Raw genomic sequence first — 20,451 nt, 5'->3', positions numbered from 1 at the left:
ACCTGGCACTGTGGGGGGCAGATCTGGCACTGGGGGGCATATACCTGGCACTGTGGGGGGGGGGAAGATATGGCACTGGGGGCATATACCTGGCACTGTGGGGGGCAGATCTGGCACTGGGGGCATATACCTGGCACTGTGGGGGGCAGATCTGGCACTGGGGGCATATACCTGGCACTGTGGGGGGCAGATCTGGCACTGGGGGCATATACCTGGCACTGTGGGGGGGAAGATCTGGCACTGGGGGCATATACCTGGCACTGTGGGGGGCAGATCTGGCACTGGGGGCATATACCTGGCACTGTGGGGGGCAGATCTGGCACTGGGGGCATATACCTGGCACTGGGGGCATATACCTGGCACTGTGGGGGGCAGATCTGGCACTGGGGGCATATACCTGGCACTGTGGGGGGCAGATCTGGCACTGGGGGCATATACCTGGCACTGGGGGCATATACCTGGCACTGTGGGGGGCAGATCTGGCACTGGGGCATATACCTGGCACTGTGGGGGCAGATCTGGCACTGGGGGCATATACCTGGCACTGTGGGGGGAAGATCTGGCACTGGAGGCATATACCTGGCACTGTGGGGGAATATCTGGCACTGGGGGCATATACCTGGCACTGTGGGGGAATATCTGGCACTGGGGGCATATACCTGGCACTGTGGGGGAATATCTGGCACTGGGGGCATATACCTGGCACTGTGGGGGGCAGATCTGGCACTGGGGCATATACCTGGCACTGTGGGGGCAGATCTGGCACTGGGGGCATATACCTGGCACTGTGGGGGGAAGATCTGGCACTGGAGGCATATACCTGGCACTGTGGGGGAATATCTGGCACTGGGGGCATATACCTGGCACTGTGGGGGAATATTTGGCACTGGGGGGAGCAGGCACTGAGGGGGCATATGTGGCACTGGGGGGGGGGGGGGGGGAGTATATGTGGCACTGGGGGCATGTACCTGGCACTGTGGGGGAATATCTGGCACTAGGGGCATATACATGGCACTGTAGGGGAATATCTGGCACTGGGGGCATATGTGGCACTGGGAGCATGGCCCTAGCAACAAGCACTACCCCCTAGCAACGAGCATGACACCCAGTGCATGAAACCCCTGGCAACGAGCATGACACCCTGAGCGTGAAAACCCCTGGCACCGTGCATGGAACCAAGAGCATGAAACCCCTGGCAACGAGCAGGTAATTTAAAAGTAATTAGAAGCCTTACTGTAGAACTTAATGTGTAATGGGCATTACGGTGTGTGGCATAATGTATCACGGACATTGCGGTGTGTGTCATAATGTATCAGGCATTACGGTGTGTTGTATACTATATCACGGGCATTGTGGTATGTGGTATAATGTCTCAGGATCATTGTGGTGTGTGTCATACTGTGTCACAGACATTGTATGTGCTATAATGTATCAGGGGCATTGCAGTGTGTAGCATAATGTATAACAGGCATTGCGATTCCTGTCATAATGTGTCTGGGGCATTACGGTGTGTGGCATAATGTGTCTGGGGCATTACAGTGTGTGCATATTGTGTCATGTGCATTATTGTGTGTGGAATAATGTCTAAGGGCCATTGCAGTATGTGGAATAATGTATACTGGGCATTACTATAAGGAGGAAAAAATAAGAATTTACTTACCGATAATTCTATTTCTCGTAGTCCGTAGTGGATGCTGGGACTCAGTCAGGACCATGGGGGGATAGCGGCTCCGCAGGAGACTGGGCACAAAAGTAAAAGCTTTAGGACTACCTGGTGTGCACTGGCTCCTCCCCCTATGACCCTCCTCCAAGCCTCAGTTAGGATACTGTGCCCGGACGAGCGTACACAATAAGGAAGGATTTTTGAATCCCGGGTAAGACTCATACCAGCCACACCAATCACACCATATAACTTGTGATCTAAACCCAGTTAACAGTATGATAACATGAGGAGCCTCCAGAACAGATGGCTCACTACAACAAAACCCGAATTTTTGGCAACAATAACTATGTACAAGTATTGCAGACAATCCGCACTTGGGATGGGCGCCCAGCATCCACTACGGACTACGAGAAATAGAATTATCGGTAAGTAAATTCTTATTTTCTCTGACGTCCTTGTGGATGCTGGGACTCCGTCAGGACCATGGGGATTATACCAAAGCTCCCAAACGGGCGGGAGAGTGCGGATGACTCTGCAGCACCGAATGAGAGAACTCCAGGTCCTCCTCAGCCAGGGTATCAAATTTGTAGAATTTTACAAACGTGTTTTCCCCTGACCACGTAGCTGCTCGGCAAAGTTGTAAAGCCGAGACCCCTCGGGCAGCCGCCCAAGATGAGCCCACCTTCCTTGTGGAATGGGCATTGACAGATTTTGGCTGTGGCAGGCCTGCCACAGAATGTGCAAGCTGAATTGTACTACAAATCCAACGAGCAATAGTCTGCTTAGAAGCAGGAGCACCCAGCTTGTTGGGTGCATACAATATAAACAGCGAGTCAGATTTCCTGACTCCAGCCGTCCTGGAAACATATATTTTCAGGGCCCTGACTACATCCAGTAACTTGGAATCCTCCAAGTCCCCAGTAGCCGCAGGCACCACAATAGGTTGGTTTAGGTCAGAGGTTCTCAAACTCGGTCCTCAGGACCCCACACAGTGCATGTTTTGCAGGTAACCCAATAAGTGCACAGGTGTATTCATTACTCACTGACACATTTTTAAAGGTCCACATGTGGAGCTCATTATTTAAATTGTGATTCTGTGAGGAGACCTGCAAAACATGCACCGTGTGGGGTCCTGAGGACCGAGTTTGAGAACCTGTGGTTTAGGTGAAACGCTGAAACCACCTTAGGGAGAAATTGAGGGCGAGTCCTCAATTCCGCCCTATCCGAATGAAAAATCAGGTAAGGGCTTTTATAGGATAAAGCCGCCAATTCTGATACGCACCTGGCTGAAGCCAGGGCCAACAGCATTACCACTTTCCATGTGAGATATTTTAAATCCACTGTGGCAAGTGGTTCGAACCAATGTGATTTTAGGAATCCCAAAACCACATTGAGATCCCAGGGTGCCACTGGAGGCACAAAGGGAGGCTGTATATGCAGTACCCCCTTTACAAAAGTCTGGACTTCAGGAACTGAAGCCAATTCTTTCTGGAAGAAAATCGACAAGGCCGAAATTTGAACCTTAATGGATCCTAATTTTAGGCCCATGGACAATCCTGTTTGCAGGAAATGCAGGAAACGACCTAGTTGAAATTCCTCTGTAGGGGCCTTCCTGGCCTCGCACCACGCAACATATTTCCTCCAAATACGGTGATAATGTTGTGCAGTTACATCCTTCCTGGCTTTGATCAGGGTAGGGATGACTTCATCTGGAATGCCTTTTTCCTTCAGGATCCGGCGTTCAACCGCCATGCCGTCAAACGCAGCCGCGGTAAGTCTTGGAACAGACAGGGTCCTTGCTGAAGCAGGTCCCTTCTTAGAGGTAGAGGCCACGGATCCTCCGTGAGCATCTCTTGAAGTTCCGGGTACCAAGTCCTTCTTGGCCAATCCGGAGCCACGAGTATAGTTCTTACTCCTCTCCGTCTTATAATCCTCAGTACCTTTGGTATGAGAGGCAGAGGAGGGAACACATACACTGACTGGTACACCCACGGTGTTACCAGAGCGTCCACCGCTATTGCCTGAGGGTCCCTTGACCTGGCGCAATACCTGTCTAGTTTTTTGTTGAGGCGGGACGCCATCATGTCCACCTTTGGTTTTTCCCAACGGTTTACAATCACTTGGAAGACTTCTGGATGAAGTCCCCACTCTCCCGGGTGGAGATCGTGTCTGCTGAGAAAATCTGCTTCCCAGTTGTCCACTCCGGGAATGAACACTGCTGACAGTGCTATCACATGATTTTCTGCCCAGCGAAGAATCCTTGCAGCTTCTGCCATTGCTCTCCTGCTTCTTGTGCCGCCCTGTCTGTTTACGTGGGCGACTGCCGTGATGTTGTCCGACTGGATCAACACCGGCTGACCCTGAAGCAGAGGCCTTGCTTGACTTAGGGCATTGTAAATGGCCCTTAGTTCCAGGATATTTATGTGAAATGACGTTTCCATGCTTGACCACAAGCCCTGGAAATTTCTTCCCTGTGTGACTGCTCCCCAGCCTCTCAGGCTGGCATCCGTGGTCACCAGGACCCAGTCCTGAATGCCGAATCTGCGGCCCTCTAGAAGATGAGCACTCTGCAACCACCACAGGAGAGACACCCTTGTCCTTGGAGACAGGGTTATCCGCTGATGCATCTGAAGATGCGATCCGGACCATTTGTCCAGCAGATCCCACTGAAAAGTTCTTGCGTGGAATCTGCCGAATGGAATCGCTTCGTAAGAAGCCACCATTTTTCCCAGGACCCTTGTGCATTGATGCACTGACACTTGGCCTGGTTTTAGGAGGTTCCTGACTAGCTCGGATAACTCCCTGGCTTTCTCCTCCGGGAGAAACACCTTTTTCTGGACTGTGTCCAGAATCATCCCTAGGAACAGCAGACGTGTCGTCGGAATCAGCTGCGATTTTGGAATATTTAGAATCCACCCGTGCTGTCGTAGTACTACTTGAGATAGTGCTACTCCGACCTCTAACTGTTCCCTGGACCTTGCCCTTATCAGGAGATCGTCCAAGTAAGGGATAGTTAAGACGCCTTTTCTTCGAAGAAGAATCATCATTTCGGCCATTACCTTGGTAAAAACCCGGGGTGCCGTGGACAATCCAAACGGCAGCGTCTGAAACTGATAGTGACAGTTCTGTACCACAAACCTGAGGTACCCTTGGTGAGAAGGGCAAATTGGGACATGGAGGTAAGCATCCTTGATGTCCAGAGACACCATATAGTCCCCTTCTTCCAGGTTCGCTATCACTGCTCTGAGTGACTCCATCTTGAATTTGAACCTTTGTATGTAAGTGTTCAAGGATTTCAGATTTAAAATAGGTCTCACCGAGCCGTCCGGCTTCGGTACCACAAACAGCGTGGAATAATACCCCTTTCCCTGTTGTAGGAGGAGTACCTTGATTATCACCTGCTGGGAATACAGCTTGTGAATGGCTTCCAATACCGCCTCCCTGTCGGAGGGAGACGTTGGTAAAGCAGACTTCAGGAACCGGCGAGGGGGAGACGTCTCGAATTCCAATTTGTACCCCTGAGATACTACCTGCAGGATCCAGGGGTCCACTTGCGAGTGAGCCCACTGCGCGCTGAAATTCTTGAGACGGCCCCCCACCGTACCTGAGTCCGCTTGTAAGGCCCCAGCGTCTTGCTGAGGACTTGGCAGAAGCGGGGGAGGGCTTCTGTTCCTGGAAAGAGGCTGCCTGCTGCAGTCTTTTTCCCCTTCCTCTGCCCCGGGGCAGAAATGAGTGGCCTTTTGCCCGCTTGCCCTTATGGGGACGAAAGGACTGGGCCTGAAAAGACGGTGTCTTTTTCTGCTGAGAGGTGACCTGGGGTAAAAAGGTGGATTTCCCAGCCGTTGCCGTGGCCACCAGGTCCGATAGACCGACCCCAAATAACTCCTCCCCTTTATACGGCAGTACTTCCATATGCCGTTTGGAATCCGCATCACCTGACCACTGTCGCGTCCATAACCCTCTTCTGGCAGAAATGGACAGCGCACTTACTCTTGATGCCAGAGTGCAAATATCCCTCTGTGCATCTCGCATATATAGAAATGCCTCCTTTAAATGCTCTATAGTCAATAATATACTGTCCCTGTCAAGGGTATCAATATTTTCAGTCAGGGAATCCGACCAAGCCACCCCAGCACTGCACATCCAGGCTGAGGCGATTGCTGGTCGCAGTATAACACCAGTATGTGTGTATATACTTTTTAGGATATTTTCCAGCTTCCTATCAGCTAGCTCCTTGAGGGCGGCCGTATCAGGAGACGGTAACGCCACTTGTTTTGATAAGCGTGTGAGCGCCTTATCTACCCTAGGGGGTGTTTCCCAACGCGCCCTATCCTCTGGCGGGAAAGGGTATAATGCCAATAATTTTTTAGAAATTAGCAGTTTTTTATCGGGGGAAACCCACGCTTCATCACACACCTCATTTAATTCATCTGATTCAGGAAAAACTACGGGTAGTTTTTTCACACCCCACATAATACCCTTTTTTGTGGTACTTGTAGTATCAGAAATGTTCAAAACCTCCTTCATTGCCGTGATCATGTAACGTGTGGCCCTACTGGAAATCACGTTTGTTTCCTCACCGTCGACACTGGAGTCAGTGTCCGTGTCTGGGTCTGTGTCGACCATCTGAGGTAACGGGCGCTTTAGAGCCCCTGACGGTGTTTGAGACGCCTGGACAGGTACTAACTGATTTGCCGGCTGTCTCATGTCGTCAACAGTCTTTTGTAAAGTGCTGACGCTATCACGTAATTCCTTCCATAAGACCATCCAGTCAGGTGTCGACTCCCTAGGGGGTGACATCACTATTACAGGCAATTGCTCCGCCTCCATACCATTTTCCTCCTCATACATGTCGACACAGACGTACCGACACACAGCACACACACAGGGAATGCTCTGATAGAGGACAGGACCCCACTAGCCCTTTGGGGAGACAGAGGGAGAGTTTGCCAGCACACACCCGAGCGCTATATATATACAGGGATAACCTTATATAAGTGTTTTTCCCTTATATAGCTGCTGTATTGATTAATCTGCCAAATTAGTGCCCCCCTCTCTTGTTTTACCCTGTTTCTGTAGTGCAGGACTGCAGGGGAGAGTCAGGGAGACGTCCTTCCAGCGGAGCTGTGAGGGAAAATGGCGCTTGTGTGCTGAGGAGATAGGCTCCGCCCCCTTCTCGGCGGCCTTTCTCCCGCTTTTTTAAGGAAAACTGGCAGGGGTTAAATGCATCCATATAGCCCAGGAGCTATATGTGATGTATTTTTTGCCATCTAAGGTGTTTTTATTGCGTCTCAGGGCGCCCCCCCCCCCCAGCGCCCTGCACCCTCAGTGACCGGAGTGTGAAGTGTGCTGAGAGCAATGGCGCACAGCTGCGGTGCTGTGCGCTACCTTATTGAAGACAGGACGTCTTCTGCCGCCGATTTCCCGGACCTCTTCTGTCTTCTGGCTCTGTAAGGGGGCCGGCGGCGCGGCTCTGGGACCCATCCATGGCTGGGCCTGTGATCGGTCCCTCTGGAGCTAATGTCCAGTAGCCTAAGAAGCCCAATCCACTCTGCACGCAGGTGAGTTCGCTTCTTCTCCCCTTAGACCCTCGGTGCAGTGAACCTGTTGCCAGCAGGACTCACTGAAAATAAAAAACCTATACTTAAACTTTTTCACTAAGCAGCTCAGGAGAGCCACCTAGTGTGCACCCTTCTCGTTCGGGCACAAAAATCTAACTGAGGCTTGGAGGAGGGTCATAGGGGGAGGAGCCAGTGCACACCAGGTAGTCCTAAAGCTTTTACTTTTGTGCCCAGTCTCCTGCGGAGCCGCTATCCCCCCATGGTCCTGACGGAGTCCCAGCATCCACAAGGACGTCAGAGAAATGACAAATAATGTAAGGGGCATGAATCAGGATTATTTTTCTTTCCTGTGGTGGCCAACGTCTGGGCGTTCAGGTTGCAAAACTGGGGTATAAGGTAGTCTTTTCCTGCAATGCCACGCCCTCCACGCAAAGCCACGCCCATTTCGACAAAGCCACACACCCTTTTTGCCGGCGCGCGCCTGCGGCGTGCACATTTTTCTACCTTTGCTAGTGCCAATTACGGGGGGTATGGGGGGGGGGGCGCCAAAGGATTTTTTGGCTTGGGGGAGAAAAATTTCTAGTTACGCCACTGGGCTCAGCTGTCCAATAATGTATCAATGAAACAGCCTGCGTGCCCAGCCAATGACTGAGCGGCAGGCTGCTTTATTCATACTTTATTGGACAGCTGAGCCGTCGCTCAGCTCAGCTGTCCTGTCCGTGCGCCCGCTGCTGCAGTGAGGACGGGATCCGGGGAGCACAGCACCTCAGATCGGATCGGAAGAGAGATCCGGTCTGCGGTGCGGCAGGGGGTGTGCTGCTTGGGGAGGCAAATATATATATATATATATATATATATATACAGTGGCGGTTCTTGCCACGGGCAAGCAGGACTTTTGCCCGGGGCGCCGCCTTCCGGAGGGCGCTGGCGCCATCCGGAGGGCGCCGCACCGTGGCAAGATCCGCCACTGCTGCCCGCTGTGTCCCCCGTCCGCCTCCGCTGCCCGCTGCCGTCCTCGGCGCCTCCTGTGAAGGGAACTAGACGCTATGCGTCTAGTTTCCCTTCGTGGAGAGTAACTGCTGAGCGGTGCGCGATGACGTCATCGCGCACCGCACAGCAAAGGTCCTCTCCACGAAGGGAACTAGACGCATAGCGTCTAGTTTCTCTTCGTGGAGAGGACCTTTTGCTGTGCGGTGCGCGATGACGTCATCGCGCACCGCTCAGCATTCAAGCGGCGCTTCAATGTACAGGGGGCGTGATTCACCACGCCCCCTGTATTAGGCCACGCCCCTTTCCTGCCCGGGGCGCTCTGCGCCCTTGAACCGGCCCTGTGTATATATATATATATATATATATATATATATATATATATTTTCTGCCTCCTCTATTAGGGGCCCCACTCTCAAGTGCCCCGGGCCCCCCATGGTCTTAATCCGGCTCTGGCCGTGGATGGGGGGGGCGGGAGAGATGAGCAGCACTGACAGTGATGGGGGGGGCGGGCGGGGTGAGATCAGCAGCACACCAGGTGAGGGGGGGGGAGAGATGAGCAGCGGCGAGCGTGGAGAGATGAGCAGCTGAGCAGGGGGGAGATAAGAAGCACCAGCCACGGTTGTGGGGGAGGGAGGGGTGAGCAGCACTGACGGTGACAGGGGGATGGGGTGAGATGGGCAGCACACCATTTGAGGGGGGGGGGGGGGGGGGAGATGAGCAGCACACCAGGCAAGCGGGGGGGAGGGGGGGAGATGAGAAGCACCAGCGGGTGGGGGGGCACTGACGGTGAGCGGGGGGGGGGGTGAGATGAGCGGCGCCGGCGAAGCGGGTGATTAGCGGCGCTGAGCTTTACGCGGCCGCCTAGTCAGGAGGAGAGGTCAGGGGAGCAGAGGTCACCAGGGTCTCTTCGGCAGAACTGCAGAGGGTCTGCCGGAGGAAAGGAAGCGGACAGCGGGACTCGGGTCAGGAGTAGCCCATGATCGGAAAGTAGGCTGGACCACACAGTGAGCACAAATTCTAGTGCCCAATTATATTTGCATCAGTGACAGGGACGTGCTTTCATATGGGCTGAAAGCACGCCCCTGTCACTGAGGCACCTATACTAGTGCCGCTTTTCCTGTTTTTTTTTAATGGGCTTTTACAGCCCTCTCCTTGGCCCCGCCCCCTGCCCGCCCCCCGCTTCCGGCCCTTCGGCATTATCCACAGGAGGCATCGCTCTCGATGCCTCAAAACATTTTTAACCTGTTTTAAAATGTAGAAATGATTAAAATAATATAAAGCATATACTTAGGACACAGAATATGTGTCAGAAGTATCTTCTTTATATTATTATAATCATTAATGACAGGGGAGGCACTGCCTCCCCTGACTGCACGTCCCTGCAGGTGATAGAGAAAGTCAGGGTAAATCTACAGCATGTGGCGTTAAGAAATATTCATATTTGACTGCTCTCAGAACATCTCGGAGAATGACGACTTTTTGGGTAATCCCCCAGACCCCCGGAAACGTGGATGCTTCTCCCAGATCCCGCCGCCTTCTTAGTGATGCGGGCAGGATTGGGAGAATAATACCAGAAATCGCAGATCCATAGGGAGGGGGCGGGCCAAGTCATTTTAACTTGCCCTCTCCCTGCAAAAACTTGCTATTTATGGCAGTGACAGGGGCGGGGCCTGATGATGTGACGAGCTTGGTCACGCTCCTGGAGTAATCACCTGCATCTCTGATAAGTATGGAGTTATTCCAGATGGGTTTTATATTGCAGTGCATTGTTTATCCTCCTTAGAAGGTATGATTAAAAAACAGTAAACAGATTATTTTATTTATAACATAAAATGCTACTTTTCCTTTCAGAATGTGTATGTGATGCTAAAGGTCAGTAAACCCTTAAATCTTAAGAGTTTCTGCTGTATACTTAACAAATGGGGCTCAATTTAAATGCCTGCAAATACAGGTTGATTATCCCTTATCCAAAATTAAAAATCCCACATTTTTGGGTCCCCTACTGAGATAATGACATATATATTATATATTATGTGTACACATAGATCTATTATATACATATATAATATGTATACGTGTCATTATCTCAATAGGGGAACCAAAAATGTGGAATTTTGGATAAGGGATACTCAACCTGTAAGTGCGGCTATAAGCTGCACTTACAGTAGCTCCGTACTTGGGGTTTTTTCACAGCCCCATTAAGTGTAGAAAAGTCCGGGGTGAGATCAGGCCATGTGGGGGGTGAGTTCTGCTCTCGTTGTCAGCATTTAATTACCTGCAAAAGCAGTATAATCTTGTTCTCAATAATTATTTTTTAGGAACGTCAGGCTATGGGATTGTGGGCCTAATTCAAAAGCATCTCACGGGTACGATCGCCTCTGCCTGATTGACAGGCAGATGTGGGGCGGGAGGGGGCGTGCCACACGCAGCTGCTGTGACACAGAACACAGCCAGTAGCCGCCTGCCACCGCAGGCAGGTAGCTACTTGGCAGGTGCAAAAGCGTCACCACGTGCGATGCTTTCGCACCTGTGCGGGGGGGTAGGGCCTGACATGCGGGGAGGACTAGCCCTGTGCTGGGCGTCCCCCCGCATGTCAGAGAAACTGATCGTAGATGTACTAAATTTAGCACATCTACATTCAGCTCTGAATCACCCCCTTTATTTGTAAGACACACACAAAAAAAAGTTCTGAAATCTTTTTCATTTCAAATGCCCCGGAGATTGTCTCTAAATCCCTGATTATAGACAACACAACACCTTGGGCCAACGAACTTATTGTTAGTGTATCAGGTTGCCTAACAATGAACTATATTTTAGTGCAGACATCGATAACTTTTGGAGCTTTTACAACACATTGAGAGCTACAGGTTTTCCATGGATGCATTGCTTGTTGGATAAGAATCTCCTTGATCGCTCATGAAATGACCTTATAAACTGACATAGGAAGTTATGCACAAAATATTGACCTAAGTAAGCATGCAATATGCAGCCAAAACTATAAAAACAGCAATACATTTTAAAAGAAAAAAAGGGTACATGGCAATAATGTTTTGGGAACAGTAGAACCTATTTATTGCTACTGAAAGAAATTAACCAACAATATTGGTTTCTTGTAAATCATGTTTTAATATAGCACATGTGCCACAGGTTGGTGATCCAGAATCAAATTAAATATGCAATAGCAAAACCATTGCTGGTGGCAGCCAGTCTTAAAATGTGTGGACCAACACAAGTGTTACTCTGTCCACCACCACATAACGGAACTCTAGGATGACAGGTAAGCACAATTTACTTAATTCAATCATTTTAGTAAGAAATTTTGGCCTATGGGAACTATGAACAAAATGATGATACTATATGGCGCCGTGATTCAAGAAAGTTTGGTAACCACAGAACTATGCTTACTGTATATGTTTATTAAAAGTGACAGTGACGGTAATAAGGTTATTTACTGTATATCGCATTTTTCTCCCTTTAGGACTAAAAATGCATTACATTTGCATTGTAAAAACCATAATTAGTTTTGAGGCAATGCAAAAGAAAATAAACAGCTAGTATTAAACTAAAGGCCTTATTCACGAAGGATTGCAAATGCCAAGTTGCTCGATTGCAAATGGATCGCCACTAGGAAGGCCAATCCCGGGATGGGGTTCAGCGGGATCCCGGGATTTTAGCCCAAAAATGTCGGGATTCACGGGATTAGGGTGCGTATGCGCAGTTTTGCCGGGCAGCGCTGAGCACTATAGCACAGCATTGCCCGGCTGCCAGCGCGGTATTTACAGCATCCATGGACACACACACACTGACCGCGCTGGCGGCATTTTAAATGTAGCGCCAGCCGCCAGCCAGTCAGAGCAGGCATACCGGCAGCCAATCAGGGAAGCAGCCGCGGCTCCTGATTGGCTGCCGGACTGCCAGTTCTGACTGGCGGCCAGTGTTACATTTGAAATGCCGCCAGCGCGGTCAATGTGTGTGTCCCCATGGTTTCTGCTCACCTAAGAGTAAGTATTATTATGTATTGCTACCTACATCCACCCTCCCTCACTGCTCCTGACACCCTCCCTCCCACACTGCTCCTGACATCCTCCCTGCTCCTTACAGGCTCCCTACACCCACCCTCCCTGCTCCTTACATGCTCCCTACACCCACCCTCCCTTCCTGCACCTTACATCCATTCTTCTATGCTTCTCCCTGCTCCCTACATCCACCCTCTCTTGCTGCCCTCCACATACAATCTCCCTGCTCCCTACACTGATCCCTACTGCAATCCCGGGATTGAGCATTTTTCAATCCCGATTACCGGGATTGAAAATATGGCCCGGTATTGGCCTCCCTAATCCCCAATAAACGGGAAGGGGGGGGGGGGGGGGGGGGGGTAATGGGAAAGAAGGTAAATCAGTCCTGCAGGGAGGGGGGTGGGACCATGTGTGGGTTGAGCAGGGGTGAGCAGTGTGGTGACCGGGAGTAGGAGAGTCGGTGCTAGGGCTGCAGATGATGGGTATGAGGCAGAGGTGGATTTAGACCTCATGCGGCCTTAAGCAAGACACCGGTTTGGGCCCCCCCTTTCCTCAAACAATACTCAGTGTGCCCCCCTTCCTCCCCACACCAGTTGTAGCAGACAGGTCTCTGCTCATTATGCTGCTGCTCAGTCAGTGTACGCTCCCCAATCTGCTCCCAGCCGATTATAGCAAGCGGGTGGTGGTTGTACTAGAGTACTGATTATTACTTATTACCAGTTATTTATATAGCGTGCACACATTCTGCGGCGCTTTACAGAGAACATTTGGCCATACACATCAGTCCCTTCCCCAATGGAGCTTACAATCTATATTCCCTACCGCATGTACACATTCACACTAGGGTTTATTTTGTTGGGAGCCATTTAACACAGCAGTATATTTTTGGATTGTAGGAGGAAACCCACGCAAGTACAGAGAGAATATACAAACTACACACAGTTAGGGACATGGTGGGAATCAAACCCATGACCTGGGTGGTCTTCAGTTTGCCGGCGTCTGGGCTCCCGACGGCCAGCATACTGACACCTTCTCACCCTCTTGGGGGTCAACGACCCCCCTGGAGGTAGAGTAGATAGTGTGAAGCACGTAGCACGCCACCGTGCCCGTAGCGTAGCGAGTGCAACGAGCCCGCAAGGGGCTCATATGCACTCGCCCAGCTGTCTGTATGCCGGCAGTCGGGATTCTGGCGCCGGTATGCTGGCCGCTGGGAGCCCGGCCACCGGCATACCATAGTACACCCCATGACTTGAGTGTTGTGAGACAGTAATGCTTACTATTACACTGTCCATTACACTATCCATGCTGCCCTTAAAATCTCACATAGCAGCTATCTAGTCACTGACAGCTAGGAGTATTCAGCCAGCCCAACACTCTCACATTTTCGGCGGAAATCAGAAATGCCCTCCTGACTCCATGATCTGTCCGCCCAATGGGCCCTTGTGGTTGCCTAGTGGTAAATCCGCTACTGCGTGGTGGTGAGTTTGCTAACTTAGTTGTCAGACCTCGTATAATGGAGTCACACTAAAAGCATTGATATATAATCAATACAGTCACTGACTGAGGGGTGAAATAATGAATGTTATATGGGATGGAGGACCTGCTAATAGTGGATGGGAAACGAGCAACAATCAATGTATGTGTGTGTGTGGGGGGGGCACTTTTATATAATGCAGGCACCCATACCTTATAATACTTATTATTACATTTAATTACATCAGTGTTGACTTCATTATATATGAGTGCCTCTTCCCCCCCCCCCCCCCCTTACTGATTGTAGCAGTCTAGTATGTTCCCCATTCATTATAATACCCATTATTACACCCCTCAGTCAGTGTGTCTATATGATAATATATATTAGTGCCCCACTGATTGTGGGAGGCATCTCCAATACACGGTAGTACTTAAAATAGAGTATTATAGCATGTTGATATATCACCAGTTAGCAAGAGTAGCAGGCAGATGTTAGACACTGTACTTAAAATAACACTGTCCAATTTACCCTCCCCTCCCTATCTGCCACTCCCGTCTGATTGGAATTTGTAGGATGATATATAAAATGTTAAAAAAAATACTGCAAGAAAGTACACTGGAAGACCTCATGCTTTTTCTGTGCATATCCCAGCTCCTCTCTCTTAGCATCTGACGTCATACACACGTGTGTCATGACTGGTCACATGCACAGTACTGCAGGACTTGAGACACAGACATGCGCTGGAACCGGCACCCAACAGCTGTCTAATCACTGACAGCGTAGCTGCCATAAGTGCAGACAGTGCAGCTGCTATGGGGCCCGGAGCTGAGAAGGGGCCCACCTTCCCTGTCAAAGTTACATGTGTTACATACATTTGTCGCCATTGGGTAGTACGTAGGGGTCCTTTCAAAAATTTTCCTTGGGGCCTGCAATATATCTAGGTATGCCCCTGGACCTGCTCATTGTAGTGTGGTAAAAAATGAACTGGAGGGCATTTTAATGTTCTATAAATATGAACCTGGACACTGTATGAAGCACAATATTAACAGGGAGCACTATATATTATAATGTGAAATGGGGGTACTGTGCGGCATAATGTGCACCGGCACTAAAACTTGGGCACTACTATGGGGCATAGCATTAAATAAGGCTCTACTATGGTTCAGAAAATTAATTACGGCACTATTATAGGGCATAAAATTAACAACTGCTGCAGAGGTGTCTCCCTAGAAGCATTGTCAAAATGTTGCTATGGGGCCCACAAAGTTCTGGCTACGCCCCTGCTGACAGCCTGCCATGAGTATTCAGCCAGCCCAGCTCTCTGACAAATTCGGTGAAGCTCGTGGTCCGCCACAAATGCCCTTTATACAGCCTTGTTGGCGGTCCTCCTGGGACCAACAGGGCCCTAAGCAGCCGCTTTGGTTGCCTTGTAGTAAATCCTCCTCTGGAATGAGGAGGGGACAGATAACCAGCTTTATATATACTACATGCTAGCGGAGGGCCGTGATCCTATGCTCACCCCTCCCCCAATCCGCACAGACCAAGCAGAGACTCTCTGGCCAGCTGCTGCTGGCTACCGGTGTCCTGTACCCCCAGACTGCCCGGGAGCTGGTGAACTTACACGTGCCAGTACTGGTGTACAGTATATTGTGCAGCATCATTATAGCCTGTCCATTAGTTTCATATATTTTTCTTATAAGTGTAAAGATGCATCTTGGCCTTAACATAGAAGTGCTTTAAACCACATATGCCTTTCAATCATTTAAAACAGAATACATATAAAAAAAAACACTTTTTGCTGGGATGGTTGCACTGCGGTTAGTTTAGATGCATGTTGCGTCAAAATTTGAGGTTTTCAGTTTGCGTCTGAACTAAAAGAGCAACACAGGATGTTTAGGTGATTGTGTTGTTTAATCAAGTTTTCTTAAAATCATACCATCTGTCCTCACACAGAGAAAAATCCCCAATTGTGCCAATGTATTACCTTCAGAGAGGTGACTGTGTTCTCAACACGCTCCTCAAAGGACTTAAATGTAGGAGTATTCCTGGGAAAGCAAAACAAGGATACCGTTAGTCAACTGGCTACAACACGTTCTGCAATACTGGAGTGGCAGCAACAGAAAGACTATGGAGACATTATCGATCGTACACCCCCCTAAGCTATTTTAGAGACACAGAACTAATCATTGTTTCATACACTGTCCTTCTAAATTGCATTCAACAGCTACAGGAAATATAGTTATGTAATTATGGCAGCACAGTTTGGTTTTAAATGTATCAACAAATCTCACAATGGTTGGAAACACACACAACTAGGGAATTACAATGTGTTATCATACCTCCCAACATGACCCTGTCCAGGAGGGACAGAATGCTCTGCTCCTGGACTTTTCTCTTAATTTATGATTACCAGCACCTGTGCTGAAACACCTTTCTTATCCATTTACCTGTTCAACACAGAGGCAGATAATCAAATATTGAGAAAAAATCCAGAAGCAGAGCATTCTGTCCCTCCTGGAGAGGTCATGTTGGGAGGTATGTGTTATTAGGCCAGGGTTAGTCCTTTAATAAGGGAAACTAATGCAACAGGTGGTTGTGGCTGCAAAATACTGTACATGGTATATTTATAAAGCGGCAGCTTGCTTCATTGTTGGTTTATATTAGAGCTGCTATAAATTTTGAGTACCACTGAGATGCAAGCCGCCATTAAAAAAAGTTTTTTGCTACCATTTCATAGCTACGGTATAAGGTAAAGGGACAATATTTCCGAAAAGTATGATTGATACCAAATTCATATTGACTAGTGTAAAAGTTGATGCAGTAGGATAAGCTACATACAATTCTTTGCTGTACCACCTGTGATTTAAGCATTGCTTAAAAGATGTATAGTATAACCAGTAGCGGATCTTGCCATGGGCAAGCAGGACTTTTGCCCGGGGCGCCGGCGCCATCCGGAGGGCGCCGCACCATGGCAAGATCAGCCACTGTGGCCCCCGCAGTGCTCCCCGCTGTGCCCCCCCGCTGGACCCCCGCTGTGAAGGGAATTAGACGATACGCGTCTAGTTTCCCTTCGTGGAGAGGACCTTTGCTGTGCGGTGCGCGATGACATCATCGCGCACCGCACAGCATTGTGGCACAGACGCTAGGGGTCATAATTGACCTCTAGTGTCTATGCATCCGAGGAGAGGAGCGGCGCCGGCGGAGGTCTGCAGCGGTCTAGAATCAGGAGCGGGGATGTAAGTATACTTTTTTCTTTTCTTTCAGCGGCGCTACAAATGGGGGCGTAACCGACAGCGCCCCCGTATTAAGCCACGCCCCTAACATTTTGCCTGGGGCGCCACAAGGGCAAGAACCGGCTCTGAGTATAACACAATGTTTTGTGCTGTGGATGGGAAACAGCATTTCTCTGACGTCCTAGTGGATGCTGGGAACTCCGAAAGGACCATAGGGAATAGCGGCTCCGCAGGAGACTGGGCACAAAAGTAAAAGCTTTAGGACTACCTGGTGTGCACTGGCTCCTCCCCCTATGACCCTCCTCCAAGCCTCAGTTAGTTAGATTTTTGTGCCCGAACGAGAAGGGTGCACACTAGGTGGCTCTCCTGAGCTGCTTAGTGAAAAAGTTTAAGTATAGGTTTTTTATTTTCAGTGAATCCTGCTGGCAACAGATTCACTGCACCGAGGGACTAAGGGGAGAAGAAGCGAACTCACCTGCGTGCAGAGTGGATTGGGCTTCTTAGGCTACTGGACATTAGCTCCAGAGGGACGATCACAGGCCCAGCCATGGATGGGTCCCAGAGCCGCGCCGCCGGCCCCCTTACAGAGCCAGAAGACAGAAGAGGTCCGGGAAATCGGCGGCAGAAGACGTCCTGTCTTCAATAAGGTAGCGCATTTGCTCTCAGCACACTTCACACTCCGGTCACTGAGGGTGCAGGGCGCTGGGGGGGGGCGCCCTGAGACGCAATAAAAACACCTTAGATGGCAAAAAATACATCACATATAGCTCCTGGGCTATATGGATGCATTTAACCCCTGCCAGTTTTTCCTTAAAAAAGCGGGAGAAAGGCCGCCGAGAAGGGGGCGGAGCCTATCTCCTCAGCACACTGGCGCCATTTTCCCTCACAGCTCCGTTGGAGGGAAGCTCCCTGACTCTCCCCTGCAGTCCTGCACTACAGAAACAGGGTAAAACAAGAGAGGGGGGGCACTAATTTGGCAGATAAATCAATACAGCAGCTATATAAGGGAAAAACACTTATATAAGGTTATCCCTGTATATATATAGCGCTCTGGTGTGTGCTGGCAAACTCTCCCTCTGTCTCCCCAAAGGGCTAGTGGGGTCCTGTCCTCTATCAGAGCATTCCCTGTGTGTGTGCGGTGTGTCGGTACGTTGTGTCGACATTTATGAGGAGGAAAATGGTATGGAGGCGGAGCAATTGCCTGTAATAGTGATGTCACCCCCTAGGGAGTCGACACCTGACTGGATGGTCTTATGGAAGGAATTACGTGATAGCGTCAGCACTTTACAAAAGACTGTTGACGACATGAGACAGCCGGCAAATCAGTTATTACCTGTACAGGCGTCTCAAACACTGTCAGGGGCTCTAAAGCGCCCGTTACCTCAGATGGTCGACACAGACCCAGACACGGACACTGACTCCAGTGTCGACGGTGAGGAAACAAACGTATTTTCCAGTAGGGCCACATGTTACATGATCACGGCAATGAAGGAGGTTTTGAACATTTCTGATACTACAAGTACCACAAAAAAGGGTATTATGTGGGGTGTGAAAAAACTACCCGTAGTTTTTCCTGAATCAGATGAATTAAATGAGGTGTGTGATGAAGCGTGGGTTTCCCCCGATAAAAAACTGCTAATTTCTAAAAAATTATTGGCATTATACCCTTTCCCGCCAGAGGTTAGGGCGCGTTGGGAAACACCCCCTAGGGTAGATAAGGCGCTCACACGCTTATCAAAACAAGTGGCATTACCGTCTCCTGATACGGCCGCCCTCAAGGAACCAGCTGATAGGAAGCTGGAAAATATCCTAAAAAGTATATACACACATACTGGTATTATACTGCGACCAGCAATCGCCTCAGCCTGGATGTGCAGTGCTGGGGTGGCTTGGTCGGATTCCCTGACTGAAAATATTGATACCCTGGACAGGGACAGTATATTATTGACTATAGAGCATTTAAAGGATGCATTTCTATATATGCGAGATGCACAGAGGGATATTTGCACTCTGGCATCAAGAGTAAGTGCGCTGTCCATTTCTGCCAGAAGAGGGTTATGGACGCGACAGTGGTCAGGTGATGCGGATTCCAAACGGCATATGGAAGTATTGCCGTATAAAGGGGAGGAGTTATTTGGGGTCGGTCTATCGGACCTGGTGGCTACGGCAACGGCTGGGAAATCCACCTTTTTACCCCAGGTCACCTCTCAGCAGAAAAAGACACCGTCTTTTCAGGCTCAGTCCTTTCGTCCCCATAAGGGCAAGCGGGCAAAAGGCCACTCATATCTGCCCCGGGGCAGAGGAAGGGGAAAAAGACTGCAGCAGGCAGCCTCTTCCCAGGAACAGAAGCCCTTCCCCGCTTCTGCCAAGTCCTCAGCATGACGCTGGGGCCTTACAAGCGGACTCAGGCACGGTGGAGGCCCGTCTCAAGAATTTCAGCGCGCAGTGGGCTCACTCGCAAGTGGACCCCTGGATCCTGCAGGTAGTATCTCAGGGGTACAAATTGGAATTCGAGACGTCTCCCCCTCGCCGGTTCCTGAAGTCTGCTTTACCAACGTCTCCCTCCGACAGGGAGGCGGTATTGGAAGCCATTCACAAGCTGTATTCCCAGCAGGTGATAATCAAGGTACCCCTCCTACAACAGGGAAAGGGGTATTATTCCACGCTGTTTGTGGTACCGAAGCCGGACGGCTCGGTGAGACCTATTTTAAATCTGAAATCCTTGAACACTTACATACAAAGGTTCAAATTCAAGATGGAGTCACTCAGAGCAGTGATAGCGAACCTGGAAGAAGGGGACTATATGGTGTCTCTGGACATCAAGGATGCTTACCTCCATGTCCCAATTTGCCCTTCTCACCAAGGGTACCTCAGGTTTGTGGTACAGAACTGTCACTATCAGTTTCAGACGCTGCCGTTTGGATTGTCCACGGCACCCCGGGTCTTTACCAAGGTAATGGCCGAAATGATGATTCTTCTTCGAAGAAAAGGCGTCTTAATTATCCCTTACTTGGACGATCTCCTGATAAGGGCAAGGTCCAGGGAACAGTTAGAGGTCGGAGTAGCACTATCTCAAGTAGTACTACGACAGCACGGGTGGATTCTAAATATTCCAAAATCGCAGCTGATTCCGACGACACGTCTGCTGTTCCTAGGGATGATTCTGGACATAGTCCAGAAAAAGGTGTTTCTCCCGGAGGAGAAAGCCAGGGAATTATCCGAGCTAGTCAGGAACCTCCTAAAACCAGGCCAAGTGTCTGTGCATCAATGCACAAGGGTCCTGGGAAAAATGGTGGCTTCTTACGAAGCGATTCCATTCGGCAGATTCCACGCAAGAACTTTTCAGTGGGATCTGCTGGACAAATGGTCCGGATCGCATCTTCAGATGCATCAGCGGATAACCCTGTCTCCAAGGACAAGGGTGTCTCTCCTGTGGTGGTTGCAGAGTGCTCATCTTCTAGAGGGCCGCAGATTCGGCATTCAGGACTGGGTCCTGGTGACCACGGATGCCAGC

The 20,451-nt window shown here is 50.0% G+C and overlaps 1 protein-coding gene across 2 annotated transcripts in view; it reads right to left on the bottom strand.

Moving 5' to 3' along the window:
- TPD52L1 (TPD52 like 1) overlaps positions 1–20,451 on the bottom strand; it is a 244,437-nt gene that overhangs the window by 19,554 nt on the left and 204,432 nt on the right. For both annotated transcript variants that reach the window (XM_063917269.1, XM_063917271.1), the window contains one exon: positions 15,689–15,749. In XM_063917269.1, coding sequence (XP_063773339.1) covers positions 15,689–15,749 — 61 coding nt within the window. The remainder of the gene's footprint in view (positions 1–15,688; positions 15,750–20,451) is intronic.

Source organism: Pseudophryne corroboree, chromosome 4, assembly GCF_028390025.1.
Source record: "Pseudophryne corroboree isolate aPseCor3 chromosome 4, aPseCor3.hap2, whole genome shotgun sequence".
NCBI lineage: Eukaryota > Metazoa > Chordata > Amphibia > Anura > Myobatrachidae > Pseudophryne > Pseudophryne corroboree.
This window is presented reverse-complemented; position numbering and strand designations above follow the sequence as displayed.